Source organism: Cyprinus carpio, chromosome A16 (assembly GCF_018340385.1).
Source record: "Cyprinus carpio isolate SPL01 chromosome A16, ASM1834038v1, whole genome shotgun sequence".
NCBI classification, from domain to species: domain Eukaryota; kingdom Metazoa; phylum Chordata; class Actinopteri; order Cypriniformes; family Cyprinidae; genus Cyprinus; species Cyprinus carpio.
The window spans coordinates 17,243,062-17,262,204 of record NC_056587.1 but is presented as its reverse complement, the minus strand read 5'-3'; the positions used below and the strand labels follow the sequence as shown (position 1 = coordinate 17,262,204).

The 19,143-nt window shown below is 36.7% G+C and overlaps 2 protein-coding genes across 6 annotated transcripts in view; one reads left to right on the top strand and one right to left on the bottom strand.

Annotated features, from left to right (window-relative positions):
* LOC109105337 (calcium-transporting ATPase type 2C member 1) overlaps positions 1-13,401 on the top strand; it is a 39,782-nt gene extending 26,381 nt beyond the window's left edge. For all 5 annotated transcript variants that reach the window (XM_042773003.1, XM_042773002.1, XM_042773005.1 and 2 more), the window contains exons 13-27: positions 1,772-1,869; positions 2,906-3,001; positions 3,088-3,177; positions 4,197-4,301; positions 4,909-5,065; positions 5,708-5,878; positions 6,716-6,813; positions 7,114-7,164; positions 7,767-7,933; positions 8,041-8,109; positions 8,725-8,841; positions 8,936-9,083; positions 9,550-9,645; positions 9,889-10,030; positions 11,644-13,401. In XM_042773003.1, coding sequence (XP_042628937.1) covers positions 1,772-1,869; positions 2,906-3,001; positions 3,088-3,177; positions 4,197-4,301; positions 4,909-5,065; positions 5,708-5,878; positions 6,716-6,813; positions 7,114-7,164; positions 7,767-7,933; positions 8,041-8,109; positions 8,725-8,841; positions 8,936-9,083; positions 9,550-9,645; positions 9,889-10,030; positions 11,644-11,765 — 1,727 coding nt within the window. In that variant the 3' untranslated portion in view covers positions 11,766-13,401. The remainder of the gene's footprint in view (positions 1-1,771; positions 1,870-2,905; positions 3,002-3,087; positions 3,178-4,196; positions 4,302-4,908; positions 5,066-5,707; positions 5,879-6,715; positions 6,814-7,113; positions 7,165-7,766; positions 7,934-8,040; positions 8,110-8,724; positions 8,842-8,935; positions 9,084-9,549; positions 9,646-9,888; positions 10,031-11,643) is intronic.
* Positions 13,402-13,478: 77 nt separating this feature from the next.
* On the bottom strand, positions 13,479-17,959 carry aste1a (asteroid homolog 1a). The gene is made up of 5 exons (XM_042773007.1): positions 17,815-17,959; positions 16,153-17,484; positions 15,859-16,072; positions 15,454-15,613; positions 13,479-14,950 (listed from the first exon to the last, which is right to left on the bottom strand). The coding sequence occupies exons 2-5, from the start codon at positions 17,431-17,433 to the stop codon at positions 14,506-14,508; spliced, it is 2,100 nt and encodes a 699-aa protein (XP_042628941.1). The 5' UTR covers positions 17,434-17,484; positions 17,815-17,959; the 3' UTR covers positions 13,479-14,505.
* Between the last annotated feature and the right edge of the window lie 1,184 nt (positions 17,960-19,143).

Genomic DNA, 19,143 nt, shown 5'->3' with positions numbered 1-19,143 from the left:
TACACAAAGCTGCACTGTGCTCACAAAAGCTGCTTTATCAGGCATTACAGGCATGATGAAATAAAAATGAGACCAATCAGACCAATCACCGCAGATTAGCGTCATGCAAAGGAGGGGTTTGGGGAAATGAATCATTAAACAAATCGTTTTGGAGTCGTTGAGCAAATAAGGTAAACATTAAATGCATATTATAAAACAATGAAAGTGTTTTTTGACCTTGCATGCATGTCAGCCTGTTGTTGGGGACTCCCAAAACCAAAATATGAACCTTTCGTTGCCCATAATAGGGGCACTTTAAAACCAGATCAAACTGTCAGTGTGGAATGAAAGCTTGTTTTCCTTTTGTTTAAAGTTGACAGTTTAAAGTCAACAGTTGACCCTGTTGGCAGGTATTTGTTCTTATTTTAATCATAAACTCACTTAGTTGTGATCAGCAGGACTTCTTATCTTATGTCGTTTTGCTTCTTAAGTAAATGTATCTTGATGTAAGAATATTTATTCATTTGCGCTAGAAAACAAGACAAAAAAATCACTTTATTGCAGTGTGATCAGAAGAGTAAAAGTTATTTCTGTTTTCAGGTGGTTGAGAGCATAAATATATTCAAGCATTCAAGCCATTTGTAAAATATAAAATATATTAACAAGTAATTAAGATCTATTGGAAATTGGTTTTTTATTATTTTATTTTTTTACTTTGAAGTGATGGTAATACAAGACATTTTCTTTGAGAGACCATATTAGTGTATTTTTACATTCAATTTATTTCTTACATTTTCTTTATTTGTTCTTAAAAAGGTCTTCAAAAGTCTTAAATTTACATTCATAAATGTTTTAATTTTCATTCTATCTGCGACCCTTTCAGAACAAAGACCAATTGTTCACAAAATGCACTGATCAATTGAATACATGGGCACACCATAAATGATCTATAATCTATTGTCAAAGTACCTCTCATTTAATGTTCAGACAAAGACCTTGTGCAGTTCTTTCCTGTTGGACAGCTCACAGGAGAACAAAAAGGTCACTTTGGTGGTTTCTTCCCTCGGTGGCATTACATAATGAGTCATATGAGAATCAGTCATGCCACAGAGTCAAATGACCAGCCACAGTCGCACTGAACATGCACAGTTTGATGCAGAGTAGACATTAAATAACCAAATATTCTTGTGGATGTCAGTAACATTTTAACATTTTCATAAAATGTTTATTGCTATGGTTAGAACCATTTTCAAACATGATGTACTTGATGGCTCTTTACTAATTATGAAACAATACTTTTGCCAAGTAGAGGAATAAAACCTTTGAGGCTACAGTATATTATTAACGGGGTCACGACTAGGATTGTTTTGGCATAATTTGCAGAGGAGTTAATCTACAAAACAATATTTGAACATAGCTTTGTGTTGGACTAATTGCAGATAGTAATACAAGAATGCTTAGGGCCAAGGAGTGTAGAGAAGCTCTTGTATTGATCAATCATACTTTATAAAATATATTGAATTATATTTTATGTAACTAAAAGTTATGAAATCAGTAGTTTCAACTCCAAAATCTTATTAGATGAGCCACATGTAAAGCAGTTAGGCCATACACTTACATTTTGTGTGTTTGTGTTCATATGTGAAAATATCATTATGTAGGTGTCTTGGAGAGTATTTTTCAATCGCACTTAATACTGGGCCTCATTTCCATTTTCTTCTGACAGATATGAATGATTTAATGGAACTCAGAATCTCTTGGTTGTGTGTATTAACCTCCCTCTCCTCCCTAGGCTGCTGTAATGTGATCTGCTCCGATAAGACAGGCACTCTCACAAAAAATGAGATGACAGCTACTCACCTGTTCACCTCTGATGGACAGCACGCTGAGGTAAGTTCCCTGACACTTTCAGGAGGATAAAATATACTACACTCTTAGAAATACAGGTACAAAAGCTGTCAGAGAGGTAGTACCTTTTCAAAATATATTAGTCCCTAAAAGGTACAAAATTGTACTTATGAAAAGGTTCCACCCTAGTGACAGCTTTTGTACCTTTTTTTCTGAGAGTATATTTGACCAAAGTATCTGGACACCTAAGCACTACACCCATATGTTTTTTTGAGCGCTTAATTCATAAATTATTATCTTAATTTATTGGCATTAACAGGCAGTTAATTAGTACTTCCCGCCAGGTTTACTGTATTTTTAATCAAATAAATGCAGCCTTGGTGAGCATAAGAGGCTTCAAAAACATAAAGAAACTTTGAATTAGACATCAGGACAAAATGTTACCTGCTCTGTCAGGTGTCCTGAAACCAGCACCATTTTGGCAGTGCGATCTTAAGTGTTAATAGCTGCAATGTTTCAAGGGCCCTCTGGATCTGAAGAGAAGCCTCTGGGTTTCCCTCTGAGGAACAGGAGGAATTTCTCAGAGTCCTAATGGTATCAGTGCAGAGTCCTGAATTCATTGCTGTGCCATCGGCCTGCTCTAATAAATCTTCAAAGCAGACAGCTGAGGAGTAGATTGAGGCTCTCACTTTTCAAACTTAGTAGGTCTCTTCTCCCAGGTCTATTACATCATGCTTTTTATTTAATATCCCTGCGGGCTGCAAACAGAGTGCTATCAAAAGACTGCTAAAGTCATCAAGCATCAGTGACTTAATCTTTTGTGATTGTTAAAGTTTGTAATCTTTCCTCAAATTGTAATAACTTCCTTGGAAAGAACTTTCCTTTTTGGCTGACATCACCAACACCATCTTATTTTTAAACCTTCACCTCCAAATACCTGCGAATATAGGCCACTTTTCATGTGTCAATCAGTTTCTTGTTAATGTCTCATTACTTAAGTTAAATAGGTTGTAAATGCCATTTCATGTTGACTTAAAGGTGTTAGGATCTCCTTGACCTGATTTGTTTTCTTTTACAGGTCACTGGTGTCGGGTATAACAATTCCGGCGAGGTATTGCTGGATGGAGAGGTGGTGCATGGCTTCTCCAACAGCTCCATCAGCAAGATTGTGGAGGTGAGGTTGAGCAGAGATTATTATGAAATGCAGAGCTGTTCGGGTACTATTATGTGACATTTCATTTGGTGTCTGATATCCCGTAGGCTGGCTGTGTGTGCAATGATGCAGTGATCAGGAGCAACACCCTTATGGGCCGTCCTACCGAAGGCGCCCTCATCGCCCTGGCTATGAAGGTACAGTATGTTGCTGTTCTGCATGATATGCTGCTAATTGTTGTTCTTTTGTGATACTACATGCAAATACTGTATCATAACTAAACCCAAACAATGTGCTTGGACGTGCCTGGTGGCTCTGCCCACCTGTGCAAACAAGAGGCAGCAGCCTGTGGGAATGATGTCTGCATGGTACTGTCTGTCAACTTATGTCACCTCATTTTGGCAAACAGAGTGTTTGAATAGGTTCTGCTCACTCATGCTAATTAAGATGAGCAGACACGCTTTCACACCCCATAGAACAGGTTACTGTGGCAACAGTGTCCCAGTTGTGTTAACGTCTGGTACTCTAATAACATTGTTTTCTCCACAGGGATGTTAACATGGGGATTAAACTGAGAGAAATGTAATCCAAATCCAAGGATAAAAAGAACTAGATTTTTATGTTTTCTGAAGAAAATGTGGATGGTTCTCTTCTGCACAGAACTCACTGCCACAATGCTAGAGTGTTCTGGGTCTGATGAAGGCCAGTGCAAAAATTTCAGAACAGTCACTTGCTCTATTGGGCACTGCTTAAAGGGATAGTTCACCCGAAAATGAAAATGCTGTCATCATTTACTCACCCTCATGTAATTCCAAATTTGTATGACTTTCTTCTGTGAAACACAAAAGAAAATATTTTAAAGAATGTTGATAATCAAACAGTTTTGGTTCCCATAGACTATCTTCTATTATGTTCCTAAAAAGAAAGTCAGTCATATAGGTTTGGAATGACATGAAGGAGAGTAAATGATGACAGTATTTTCATTTTTGGCCGTCTTTGCTTCAGTTTCCCACAATGAGTGCATCTTTGCAAAGACTTTGTCTTGCTTGACCTGACCTTGCCTTTCTTCATATGCTGATTTTGTATCTATCCACTCTGTTTTATTTCACTGAGCCAGAACTGATAGGTCTCTTTGAGATTACATCGGACTTTCTGTGTTTTCTTTGAAGGATTCAAGTATGTGACCACATGTGCCTTTGTTTTCTGTTGTTTATAGATGGGTTTGGAGGGGCTGCAGAAGGAGTTTGTGCGTCTCGAAGAGATTCCCTTCTCCTCTGAGCAGAAGTGGATGGCAGTCCGCGTCGTCCATCGCACCCAGCAGGTAAGCTAGTCTACATTGTAGAAAACACTTTGTAAATGTGAAGGAGTCGATGGTGCAAGTTGCTGTAACTGGAGCTGAAAATTACTTAGCAACATCACAATAGTGCACATTGAAATTCACTTTCTCATCACTGATCCCACTGATTCACATGCACCCCTCCCCCCGTCTTAAAATGGATAGAAAGTGCCCAAATGGTTTCCATCTTGGCTGACTATTTATCACTACTCTCAGTCTCACACTGAGCTCTCTCAGAGAGCTCCTTCAAAACTTAAGATCCAATCTAATTATCTACTTTCATACAGTTTATGGGTGTCAGGGTGCACAAGTGTTTATCAGTCCAACGAGAAGCAGAAGTGTTTAGGCACCTGCATAGGAAGAACTCTTTGCTGGGTTCACTGATTTGTTTTCTGTGTTATGTCTTGAAAATAATTTTTGATGAATAATTAGACATAAATTCTGAGCTCAGAGTCTGCAAGCAGTTGTTTCAGCTGTATTGTCTGTATGACCGTTCACAGTCAGAATAAGCTGTGAAATTTAGCTGAGAGTCAAAATTCTGGATATGTGAGACTAACTAATTATCTTTCATTACTTCTGATTTGAATGACAGGATAAACCTGGCATATTCTTTGTGAAGGGTGCCTATGAGCAGATCATCCGCTTCTGTACTACTTACAACAGTAGAGGCGTTGCTCTGTCTCTGACCCATCAGCAGAGAGAGCTCTACCAGCAGCAAAAGAGCTACATGGGCACTGCGGGTCTCAGAGGTACAGCACTTTCATTTCTCCAATAAATGTCGAAGGTCATTAAACAAATAAGGTCTGCACATGTGAAATGTGAATGATGAATCATATAAATTAATTGTCCAGAGGCCACAAATAAAGTGCACACGTTTCGTGTTACTTCTGTCAGTACTTAAGAATGTGACTTATACTTTGTTGAAAGTTACTACTAGCTTCTTTATGTAAAGCTCTGATGTCCTACTTTTTTCCGAATTGTCTGAATCTTCAGTCACAGCTTGGTACTACACTTAAGAGCATCTCTGAAAAGTTCTATACATAAAACTGAGCTCATTTGGGTTGCCAGACTGTGGCTTAATGTCAAACAGCTTTCCTGCCATGAACACATCACGCATAACTTTGAAATGACACCCAATTGTATTTTTGTCAGCTCTAATGGTGCCTTCTTAGTTGCACCCTGGCAAGTCTTTCCCAGATGTCTGCATGTCATTTGGCTTGTTTTGATAAGATTAAGTTGTGTCTGAGGATGCAGAAGAAGTGCTTTCACACATTGACATTCCTCTCTGTTAGCGTCCTTTAATTAAAGCCATTTCATGGAGGACACAGTAATAATATTGAGGTTGAGCAGATTTTGGCAGCAGCTGATGATGGTGTTTTGTCCTCTGGCAGTGCTGGCGTTTGCTTCTGGATCTGAGATGGGCGCTCTTACCTTCCTGGGGCTGGTGGGCATCATCGACCCTCCCAGAGCAGGAGTGAAAGAGGCAGTGGCGACGCTGATCAGCTCTGGAGTGGCGGTGAAGATGATCACAGGGGATTCACAAGAGACTGCAGTGTCAATTGGTATGACATTTAACCATGTTATCCCTTTTCTGTCACAGGGCGTGTCTCTACATCTTCAACGATTTATATCATTTACAGACATTTTCAACTCTTGAACATCTCACATTTTAGGCCTGGAATATAAAGCTACCTAAAAACAAAATTAAAAAGTCAAAATCTATAAATAAAGGCATGGTTTACACTGTTTTGCTGTAAATGAAAGCAGAAGACTGATATATTTTTTTAGATGCAGCAATATAGTGATATGTAATAAATGAAACTTCAAAATTAGTATAAACAATTTCTGAAATTGCAGAAATTACAAATGGCTTTTGTGAGTAAGAATGCAAACAAGTTGTTGAATAACAGTTTTAAATCAGTTAATGTAACAAATGATTCATAAAAATGAATCGGTTCTAATACAATGTCTTTCTACTTATCTTGTTTCGGGGTTATTTTATTTTTATTAGGGTTGAATCGGTGAATATTATTTTTTTTCTGATAGTTGTAAAGTATAAATTTTTTGTTTAAGGTAGTTGTCTAGGAGTGATTTATTGTTGAATTTACAGACACATAAAAAACTAATACAAAAATGACAACAGCAAAATTACTAAAACTTTAAAACTAAAATGAAAACAGGAAATATAAAAATGAAAACTATTTCAAAATATATGCATACTATAATAGTATCTCGGTTATATTAAAATAACACTGGTTGAATCAAGTTTAAAAATATAAAGATTTCCTTATAAATTTTTACCTTTCAGTTTGGACATTACACATTCTGAATCTACTTATTTTTAAATAAGTAAATAATATACTTGCATATATTTATTCTGCTGCTTCTCTTCACCGCAGCAAGTCGACTTGGCCTCTATACCAAAGGTTCTCAGTCACTATCTGGAGATGAAGTCGACCAGATGGACATCCAGCATCTCTCTCAGATAGTGTCCAGGGTATGAATATGCTCTCGTGCACTCTAAGCTTCTACTCTGCACTGCGAGCCAAAAGACTCACAGTCGGGGTTTGGACAGTTTTTAAGTCCACAAGTGTTTCGTAGGCAGTCTTATAACTGTGGCACACAAGGTTTATAGTACCTTTAATTTTTTAATGATAGTGAAAACAGAGTTTCAAATAATTCATGCAATAATTGAATCTTGGACATTACACTTTTTCTCATTTCTATCTGTCAGTGTGTAGAGATGTCATGAGAAGTGAGTGGTGCCATGAAATTAATTTGTAACTTGTCTCCACAGATAGTGGTATTCTACAGAGCCAGTCCTAGAAACAAGTTAAAGATAGTTAAGGTAAGTACAGCAAACTGATTGTTTGCGATCATACTCCACATATAACCATGAGTTTCTTAGGCCCCGATCAGACAGAACGCCTTTTTAAAAATGTTTTGCGCTTTAGCCACATGCTACACCTCGCTTTTTTTGTAGGAGCGCTCTGAGTGCCTAAATTTGAGAAAGAAAAAAATTCTGAGCAGAAAAGCGCCTGACATCATTCGTGTGGTTTTTTTCATTGTCCAATTGAATGAATGGAGAGGCGGGCCTTCCATTGTGCTGATGGAAGTTTACAGTTGCTCGAAACCTCTGGAGACTGCAATGATGGACGTGAAACTTGTGGTGGCTGTCGCGGTTTACCCGGAGCTGTATTTATTTAAAGTTCCTGCTAATATGATAGTTTACTTAAACCAATGATTTTAGAGCTCTCATGCTATAATGCTTGATTAGATTGACAGGACAGTTGATTCGGTGCAAAAAAAAAAACCAAAACAGCACACTGCTCTTTTATAAATTAAAAACCAAGTCAACCAAAAAATGACAGTGCGGTGCGCCTTGTGTTTTCAAACCTGAAAAACGCATTCTGTCTGATCGGGGCCTTAGAGTGCTCTTTCTGGCTTCAGTCCTTACAGAACATTGGTGCAGTTGTCGCAATGACGGGAGACGGTGTTAATGACGCGGTGGCTCTGAAGGCAGCAGACATCGGTGTGGCAATGGGTCAGACTGGCACTGATGTCTGCAAAGAGGCAGCAGACATGATCCTGGTTGATGATGATTTTCAAACTATCTTGTAAGCATACGCTTTCTTGGGCTTTTTTGGATTTATCAGACTTGTGAGGATATTGATGTACCTTCTGATAAGTCTTCATGTCCTCAAGCCTTTGTTTCTCACTCTAGGTCTGCTATAGAGGAAGGGAAAGGAATTTACAACAATATTAAGAACTTTGTGCGTTTTCAGCTGAGCACGTGAGTTGGCATGCTCTCATTTTGTATCAGAAATGAAAAATGTTTCTTTTTACATTTGTATGTGGTGTACATGAAGCCAGATGGGTTGTGCCGGTTTTAGTTGTTCTGAAGATTTAGTCTAGATGAGCTTAAAATGGATATTTGTGGGGATCTAGTGTGTTACATTTTTATTTTTTTAATTGTTTTGACATTTTTTCTGGTGGAGAGTCTCACAGACATTGTCAGTGATGTTGAAATCATGAATTAAAACAACGCTAAATATCTAACATTGTGGTGCTCCATAATCACAACAACTCATGGTTTTTATTTCTCTTAGCTTTGGTTGATTACTATGAATTCTGTTCAAAGTTTGGGGTTTGGAAGATTTTGGTCTCTTAGGATTACCAGGGTTGTACTAATTTGATAAATTCAATTGTGAAACATTATTATTATTTAAAATGTTTTTATTGCAAAATATTTTAAAATGTAATGTTTATTCCTGTGATGGCAAAGCTTGATTTTCATCGGTCGTTACTCCAGTCTTTCTATATATATATATATATATATATATATATTTATATATAAAAAGATACTCATCCAGGTTATAAATACTGTTGAAATTATCTCTTCCTTCAGGAGTATTGCTGCCCTCACCCTCATTTCCCTGGCAACTCTTATGAACTTCCCCAACCCTCTGAATGCCATGCAAATCCTTTGGATCAACATCATCATGGACGGCCCGCCAGCCCAGAGGTAATTTATCACCACCATTGAGCAGGACTCAAATTTTAGTATAAGAACATTGCTTATGTCAGAATAAGAATGAACTTTAATTTTCTTTTCCTAGTTTGGGAGTAGAGCCTGTCGATCGGGACGTGATCAGGAAACCTCCACGGAACGTCCGAGACAGCATCATCACCCGCAGTCTGATAGTGAAAATCCTAGTGTCGTCCTTCATCATTGTTTGCGGGACATTGTTTGTGTTCTGGAGAGAGGTAGGCAGTATTCATTTGATGAGGCCTTCATGAACATTTGTTTTCTGCTTTGTTTTTCATTTGTGTTCCATATATATTCAAAACATGCCATTAGGTAAATGACTAAATGATTTGTTTGCACTGTGCCTTCTTTTTATTTTAGAGGCATCATGCAGTTTTTTTTGTTTTTTTTTTGTCTACTTGAGAATTAACATGGAGCCTTGGTACACAAGTGCCATTACCTTGCCTAGCCTCTAATTGGTCAGAAACACTTAAAACAATGCTGTAAAATGAATAAGTGTTGATTTTTTTCTGGGTAAAGGTGCATCGAAACCATTCTGGAAACTCTAGTAGTTAATGAAGTACATTAAATTCAATGAAATAATTGCATCCCGAAAGCTGCAGGAACAATGCCAAAAGCTTTGCAAGTAACTGTAAAAGCATGTTCCTTTCAGTCAGTTTTTTTTTTTTTTTTCTATTTTTTCAGCTGCGGGACAATGAGATCACCCCACGGGACACCACCATGACGTTTACCTGTTTTGTGTTCTTCGATATGTTCAACGCTCTCAGTTCCCGATCACAGGTATAAGCAACATCAAAAATTAACGAAATGCACACATATGTTTCACGTTTATTTTCTCATGGGTCATGTTAGGAACATGGGGGGAGCAGGATCTTAAACACTGCCACCTGCTGTATGGATTATGAGTTGTGTTGTTTAAAAAGTTCAAAGTGTCAAAGTGCATTTTGTTCTCTTTTATTAGTATAAGTCTGGATTTTATGTCAGTGATTCATCAGAGGCATCACTGTTTTTGTCATCCTGTAGACACGGATGGTGCATGAGATGGGCTTATGCAGTAACAGGATGTTCTGTTATGCTGTTCTGGGCTCCATCATGGGCCAACTCCTGGTCATCTACTTCCCTCCCCTACAGAAGGTCTTTCAAACTGAGAGCCTCAGCATTTTAGGTATGCAACAGGAAACCACATAGACATGCAAAACAGGAAACCACATTTCACACCAGTTTTCACAATTATGTAGATTAATGCCCAAAAATGCTATGTAAAATGCAGAAGAAACAGATTCTACATTATTTATAAGTTACAAAAAAGCAAGAAAATATGATGGTAACCCATACTCGGAATTGGTGCTCTGCATTTAACCCATCCAAGTGCACACACACAGCAGTGAGAAGTGAACACACCGTGAACACACATCCGGAGCCGTGAGCAGCTATATATGCAGCGCCCGTTGAGCAACTCTCTAACCATTAGGCCACAGCTGCACCCCTTGATCATGCAAGCTCCTTGTACAGATGTTGCTTCTACTGAATCACAAGTTCTTTTGAACATTCTCTAATCATCCTAGAGTGTTATTTTAGCTTTATTAATATGCTATTATAGTATTTATTAATATTTTGTAACTTTTAGTTTTTTTTTTTGTTTTTAGCTTTATTTTTGTTTCAGTTTCAGTAATTGAAGCACTTCAGCTTATACTTAATTACATTTAGTTGGCAAGGCACATATTTAAAGTTTTACATATATGTGTGTGTGAGTGTGTGTGAAAATGACTTTTAATACGTTTAGTTTTAAGGAAAAAAAACAACAACAACACCATCCTAAAGAACATTTTTTCAGGCTTTACTCAAACTAACTGGATTTTCAAGTGCTGCTGTCATTAAAGCAAAAACTTTAATATCAAATATGAATTCTGAAATAAATGTTGAAACTTTTCTCTTAAATTGTTGAGTTGGTAAAATGATTGTAAAACGTAAAATACTTTATTAAATTACATTTTTATTGACATCTTGTGATTAATATGAACAAAAGTTTTCTTTTTCGGAGTGTCTTTTTACACTAAGTGCAAATAGCCTGCCTTGTTGGCTGAGGCTGTTTAAACTAACTCCACCCACAAAGGTGTGATGGGGATAGTCAACACGACAAAAGATGGCTGTCAGTCATCAGCTCCAGTGGTGTAGATGGTACAGTGCGAATCATAGTCTTTTTGACTCGATCGACACAGGTTTGAATCCACCTTTTGCTAAACTTTTTTTTCTCCCTTTTCAAATCTTACATCACATCGGAAAGGCATTTATTTTCAATAAAAATTAAGAAAATAATCAAAAAGTTGAAAATTAAGTATCGGGTAGGTTTAGGGTAGCTGTAGGGAGGGCTTTATTGTCCCAATAAGGTGGCATCCATTGAATAATTTGAATTAAAATTATAATTTAAACTAAATAAGTTATTATTGCATACTGTTTTGTAATGAACTGTAATACTGAGGTGCCGATAATTGCCACTATTTGCAATAAGTAGTATAAATAGCAGAAAATCCTGCTATTTTAACATAGTGTAAATAGGATATATTGCTATTTGCACTTAATGTAAATAGCCTCTACCAATATTTGCACTTAGTGTAAATAACATCTAATTGCTATTTGCACTTCATGTAAATAGCCTCTATCGCTGCCTTTCTTTTTTTGTGAATTTCATAGATGTTCTATTTGAGCACTTATTGTGTTTTGGATGTGCGTGCATCACATGAATTGTTCACTGATTTATGCACCGTCCTCTTCGTGCAGATCTGCTGTTCCTGGTGGGCCTCACGTCATCTGTGTGCATGGTATCGGAGGTCATAAAGAAATTAGAGAGACTCAGAGGAGGAGAAAAAATGGCAGACACTGATGATTTCCATGACGTATGACGCACATTGTGTCCCGTGCAGGAGATGGGAGGGTGGGGCTGGGGCACGTGATTTGGAATGTTGCTCAGACCTGTCTCTTACTGTACGAAACTATCAGTCAGGTCCAACCTGTATGTACAGTTCCTTTTTAAGGTCAAGACCAGGAGCTGATTGTGGAGCATTGAACTGGTCCTGACTGAAATGTCGTCTCTGACACGTGCTCTTGCGCGTCGAAATGCTTTGGAGTGCTGCTTGATGACTGTACTACTTCCCATAGGATCTGGACGAACTTTATTTATAAGATACTGTATCTGTCCCTACAGTGGCTGTACTGAATTCTTGATTTAAGGGATGTATTATGATTTTTGTTATAATATTATTATTATTATTATAATTATTATTAAAAGGATGTTGTGTCTTTTAAATCTACTTTTGTTTAAGCATTTCTGGTTAGAGGTTTGTGGAACAATGGGGATAATGCCTTTCTGCATTCCAGATTCCAAATTATGCTTGAATAATCATTTATTTTGCATTGGAGACTGTTGTAAGCTTGTGCCCTCTTAAACCATGAGAGGAAGGTCCAGTTTTTGGTGGAACGGACCACTTAAAATCTCATGTTTTGGGTCTCAACGACACTCGGTGTGAATTAAGGCATACGTGATATGCTAAATCGTCACATAATGTACTTTATAGCATCATGGATGCCATATTCTTTTTATAACACCATGAAACAGGCACTGTTTAGGTTCTGATTTATAGTAAAACACTGCAAAGGCTTTTCTTGTAATCTGCTTTTTATGATGACTTTCTATTTGAAGATACAGGATCCCACATTATGATGGTGTTATGAGACTACATAGTCCCACTTTTTGATTACCTACAACGTACATGCACTATTGGTTCTTATATCAGACTGATGATTAATACAACTGGCTTGTACAGTTACTTATCAGTTCCTCTGTATTTACACAGTATCAAAACTTTCTTCTTTCCTTATAATACTTCCTTATAATACACTGGTATTAGGGCCATCTGAAAATAAAATGCTTTTGCCTTTTCACTTTACTTTGGCTTTTTCTATTGTGGTATTCATTTCCCCATCTGTTTAGGTGAATGCTTAGTTCTTTAAAGGTTTAATGATGTAGTTGTCAGTTAAATGGATGCTTATTTTGGCTGTACAGAAATGTTCGACTAACCAGTCCTGACACTACCCCCAAACCCCCCTCCACCCACCCATGCCAAAAAACCTCAGTGCAGCCCACCGGCATTGTCTTATTCCCATCTGCCAACACTGTATCTTGTTAATAAGGTACAGCTAAAGATGAAATAATTGAGTTTTGCAGTATGCGATCATGTTTGTCCTTTCTATTGCAGGTAGTGTTTCATTATTATCACTTTTGTCTACATTTATTAATTGGTGAGATTCCTTTTCTGCCCTTTCTGTTTTCTGGCATTGCTGTTGCTTTGAAAACAAACAATGTAATACACTGATATTAAACAGTATAAAAATGTTAAATGAAGGGTGATAGGTAAAAAGCTTATTTTTTGATGTTTTTAAGACTGTATTTATTTTGTGTTTTGCACTGCTGAAACCGGTAATCTGTTGTGGTCATTTCAGAACACAATTGTACAATAAAATTTTTACAAATTTAAAAAATGTGCATCTGAAGTTGATCATTGATTAATCTGATTATTTAACTGCATTTTGGAAAACAATGTAACACATGCACTACATTTTCAAGTAAGGTCCATTTTTATTCCATTCAAATCATTGAAATCCATGATTTTAATGTTTATAATACCTAAATGCCTGTTGTTTACATTTAACAGTTTAGTGCTAAGCGATTGGATAATTTACATATGGTGATAACATGAAAAATAAAACCATTTAGAGTTGATATATAACACATTTTGTGATTATAGTTCTATGTTGGAGTTATTAATACATTATGCCGTGATATAGAAATCTGTAAGGTTATTTACACACAAAAGAAAGATTTAAATAGAAAAATATTTAAATTTGATACTTCATTTTAAAAGCTCATATGTTACTTAATATACTCTGTTGAATAGGTTGAACATGAAAAATAAAACCATTTAGAGTTGATATATAACACATTTTGTGATTATAGTTCTATGTATGTGGAGAACAACTTGTAAAAAAAAAGTTGGAGTTATTAATACATTATGCCGTGATATAGAAATCTGTAAGGTTATTTACACACAAAAGAAAGATTTAAATAGAAAAATATTTAAATTTGATACTTCATTTTAAAAGCTCATATGTTACTTAATATACTGTGTTGAATAGGTTGAATTTGCACTGACACAACCATAGTCTAAAGGCCCATTCTCACCAAGAACGATAACTATATTAGTGTCCACACCTCCGGCTTTAAATTCTCGACCAAGTTATAGCAGAATTGATTCTGATTGGGTGTCAATGTTTTTATCGTTCATCAACTGGGAAAAAAAAATTCCAAAGATATAATTTCTCTGAGCCTTTATCTTTATAGCTGTGGTGTGGACTCTTTGCTATTTTGAGAACAATATCTTTATCGTTATCATCCTGGGTGTAAACAGTCCTCAATCCAAAATCCCAAAGTCCAACACCGTAATGCAAATACCTTTGATTTTGAGCTTAAATCAGGATTGGGAAATTTTTTTTGGATTTACTGGCATGTCTTGTCTCATTTCCATTATAAGTGTATTAGTGCAAACACATTTATTTTTGTTGTTGTTTTTACAAGTCCTTTAAGGTCTACTCGAAGCAACTCCTCTCATATTTTTTAGAGGGATGATTAGCATTGCGAGCTTTAGTCTTGTGTCTGGTACGAATGGTGTAGGAAACATCAGGAATTTCATTCTTATGATCCTTGCCTTTACTCTTCCTTCCTTTCGCATTAAAATCATAATCATCTTCAGAGTCATTAATATCCTCATACATCAGATGTTCAAAGCCACTGCTCAGTTCATCTACAGGCTGATTCTGGCCATTGTAGTCTCTTTGTGTTTTCCCAGCAGCTCTGTGCTCGAGCCCGGTTCTCATCTTCTTGATGAAGTCTTCCCCCACCAAGCTCACAACTACACCCTTCAGCTGATTGAAGAGCCGCTCGGCACTCGAACCCCTCACCAGCAGAGAGTCCAGAGTGATGCCCCTCCTGAGCTCTCTGACAACATGGTGCACCAGTGTTCCACAGTACAAACTAAACAACATGAGAACAACACCAGGTAACACTTTTAAAATGGCAATTTAGAAATCATTCTAATATGCAGATTTGGTAACATTTCATATCATTGTAGATGTTGAAAACGGTTGTGCTGCTTAATATTTTTGTGGAAACCATGATAAAGGCTTCTTTGATGACTCAGAAGTTAAAAAGAACAACAATTATTTGTGAATTTAAAAGTATTTTGTCACTTTTAATCAAGGTAATGCATCCTTGCTGTATTAAGTATTTAATTAAAAAAAAATTTTTTTTTGAATAGTAATATGTAATTGAATGTATTAAATAGTAATATGTATGTACGGTGTATACACACACACACACACACACACACACAAGTATATATATATATATATATATATATATACGTGTGTGTGTGTTTATATATTTTATATAAATGATAATTATACAAATGATAATTATTATCAAATAATAAACGAAAGCTTTCAAGATGGTTTATGAGTAATAAATGGATGTTGTACCTTGCAACCTCCGGTTCAGATACCGGAAAACACAGTAAACTATTGAGATTGAGACTGCAGTTCAGGCAGGACTGCCACTGGCTGTATAGATGAGCCGTTTCATGCTCCAGATCAAACCTTCTTCTTGCAGTTTGTAGTTTCTTAGGTCTCAACAGCATGTCTAAATCCCCAAACCAAAAAATATCACGCATTTAGACTTTTTTATGTTACGTACTGGCTTAACACATTTCAAGAACCTTGGCAAAGTTTTTGCCATTTTTTGCATGCCATTTAGGTTATCATTTCCTCATATTACCATTACGTGACAATGGTGACATACGCAGTATTTGCCTGAGGTTGCTTAATTACTTTATTGCATGCTATATATCTTCTGATCATATGATAATGACATACTGTATTCAATACCTCTTTGTCCTTGAGGTGTACTGCTGAACTTTCCATGGACCATTCCCAGCAGCAGCCCCCAAAGATGCATTTGGGACGGCTGAGGCTGTGCGTTTACTAGCCAGTAATATGTCACCAACATTTGCAGATGCAGAGCAGGTTGGATCCCTCTTAACATCTCAGACGACACACCCAAAGTGTCCAGGAGCAACTGAAGTCGCACACTGGGTGGTTCCTAGAAACATTAGAATGACAAATACTGTAAACCAAATAATTTCAATTCACTTCCAAAGAGAGCTAAGACATCTTCATTACCTTCCATAATGTTTTTAGTTGAAGTCCTTCCGTCTGTATGGCTTCAACTTTCTGACTGCTTAGTTTTAATTGCTGTCTGCAGTATTCCTCTACATAACACTTACTTGTGCCAGTAAATGTTTTTATGTCTGCTGTCTGTTGTTCTCCCAACAAAAGTAACCCGTAAATCACCTGGCGTATGGGGCGAGAGGTTTCACTGCTACAGGGGAGTTGGAAATCTTCAACCTGAGATACCATAAAAACCCTTCGATGCACCACTGCATCGATAATGATGGAGCTCATCTTTCCCTCAAGTAGGTGCCTCAAGGTGCATTGAGGTAGAACTTGCAGCAGACCTGTACAAGTTGTACGGGGAATCGTCTTTGAGTGGAAGAACTTGGCAAGAGAGCCAGGGAAGAGCTTGTACTCTTGGATTCCCTTGGAAAGTGCTTCTTGGGTGATGGCTTTTTCTTTGTCATCTATTCGTGTCAACAAAGCACTTACAGCTGCTTCTGGCCCTGGAAACGGTGATAACCAGTTAAGCAAGCCATCAATGTGGTCATGCTGTATGCCATTCTGTGAGTTCTCTGCCCAAGTCAGGCATCTGATATTTTGCAGCTTCACATAATCATTGCCTAAGATAGAAGCAAAAACTGGAAGAAGGTCTGTGTTCATATTGAAAGATGCACAGAATTTTTTCACGGTAAAGTGTTTGGCTTGGATGAATTTTTTCTTTGTCTGTCTGTCAACTTTCACGTTTTGCCACTGGAAATGTGTGATTGGCAGGAATCCCGCCTTGAGGTTGAATATATAGAAGTCACTGTCGTTGGACAAAACTGGACAGTTCCACTCTTCAGCCAAAGCAGCAATTTCCCAGTCAGCCTCTTCAAGACACTGAACCAGCGGTACCTTGAGCTTATGAAGGAGCTGTCTGAAGACACTTTTAATGAGAATAGGAAGGACCTTCACTTTCTTCCCCACAGACAGGGCAAAGGCCGCATTTATTTTGTCCTGTTTTCGTTGCGTAATAGTGTCCAATTTTTTGTCAGTGTGGTCAGCCCCACCATCAAGTACAACATAAGGGTCAATGTCACAGGCTCTGAGGTTTTTAAAGAATTGTGTGATCAACTCCTCAAAGGCGTCATAGTCTCCTCCATGCATCTGATCCAAATCACAGTCAAAGTACAGAGTGTAGTACAAGTTACATCCATCGATTATAAGTAGTTTGTCTCTAAAAGCCCAGCTCCTTAAATCATTTCTGTTCCTGTTTTCAATGTAGGTCTTCAGTCCTCTGACTCCCATGTTGACAAAATGGTTATGCCACTAACTTTAACAATATTAAGTCTTCACTTCCTGTGAAAGTATAATAAATCATTTTTTTAATTATTCAATCGTAATTATTCATTTAGTATTTACATTGTATAATAAGTTGATGTGTATTTATTACGATTTATAAAATGCATTAAATGAAATTTAATATCAACTTTTAAACATAAACAAATGCTTATTTCAAGAGTGTCAGTGACAGCTACGGAACTTTCTTCAAACAACAACAGTATAAACAACTGCATAATTCCTCTGCTATGCCAAATGTCAAATATCGTTCTTGCTTTGGACAAGTAGCTAATTCTAAAGTAACATGTTTAAGTAGAAATAATATTAAAGTAATTAAAAAGAACTTACCGAGTGATATGAACGTGCGTGAGGCGTCTGTGAGCTGCATGTATCTGAATACGATGTAGATCTTATTATATAAAACTGTCAGGAAAGCGAAACTTACAGTCATATGACGTTAGGTTTTTCAGCGAAAGCGAAACCTTGGCCCAACAACATGACTGTCATGGATACTTATAACATAAATATATTCATGATTCATGAATCACCTGGGTGTGTGATGGTACATGAGTCCTAACAGGCAGCCTATTTATTTTTTACAGAGACATGAGAAGCAACAAATAATTTAATAGATGCATTGGTGGCACAGAAGGTAAAACGTATGATATGTTCATTTTGACGCGATCGACCTGGATTCGAACAATCCGCCTTTTGGAGAACATTTTTCAAGTCACATCAGAAAAGCATTTATTTTCAAAAAAGTTGGAAATAAAATATCGGGTATGGTAGGATAGGTGGGGGGTGGGGGGGACATCCATTTATTAATTTGAATTAAAATTTACACTCAATACGTTAATATTGCATACTGGTTTACAATGTACTTCAATATTGAAGTGCAGATAATTGCCACTATTTGCAATAAGTAGTCAAATTTTAGCATAGTGTAAATAGAATCTATAGTTATTTGCACTTAGTGTAAATAGCATATCACTAAAAATGCTGCTATTTGCACTTAGTGTAAATAGCCGCTGCCATTAGTTTATTAGTACGTAGTTGAGAATGTTGAGAATGAAAATCGTTGCTTCATGCTACAAGTTTTCTTTCGGCAGGTTTGAGGCAGTTTATGCAAAGCTGTGAAAAGAGCGTGCATTTTGAATGACAAATAATATGCTTCGCTATAAATGCAACACGACACAATGCGATTTGGTTCAGTGAGAAGGCTGTGATACGCTTATGAGGTAAGAGGTATCTTTATGTGGAGATATTAGAGATTAGATATTGTATGATGTATAACAGTCAGCCCAATGAAGGATGACAAAATGTCTAGTTGAATGTATAAATTTTTTTTAAACAGTGATTTACTGATATTAAAGTGCCCATATTATGGGTTATGAAAGGTTCATATTTTGGTTTGACCTTGCATGCATGGTGAAAAAAAATAACTAGTTTATATTATTGAAGCATTTCAAAGTAGGATATTTATTAGTTCATTCTTATTATTGACTGCTTAAAAACAAGCTTCATGAATATTTTAGAAACTGTTGTATAATCATTATTATTATTTTTTTTTACACGAATAATTATTTATTAGTTCATTCTCATTAATAACTGCTTAAAAACAATCCTCATGAATACTAAAGAAACTGTTGTATAACAAAGAAAATGTAAGGTTTCATT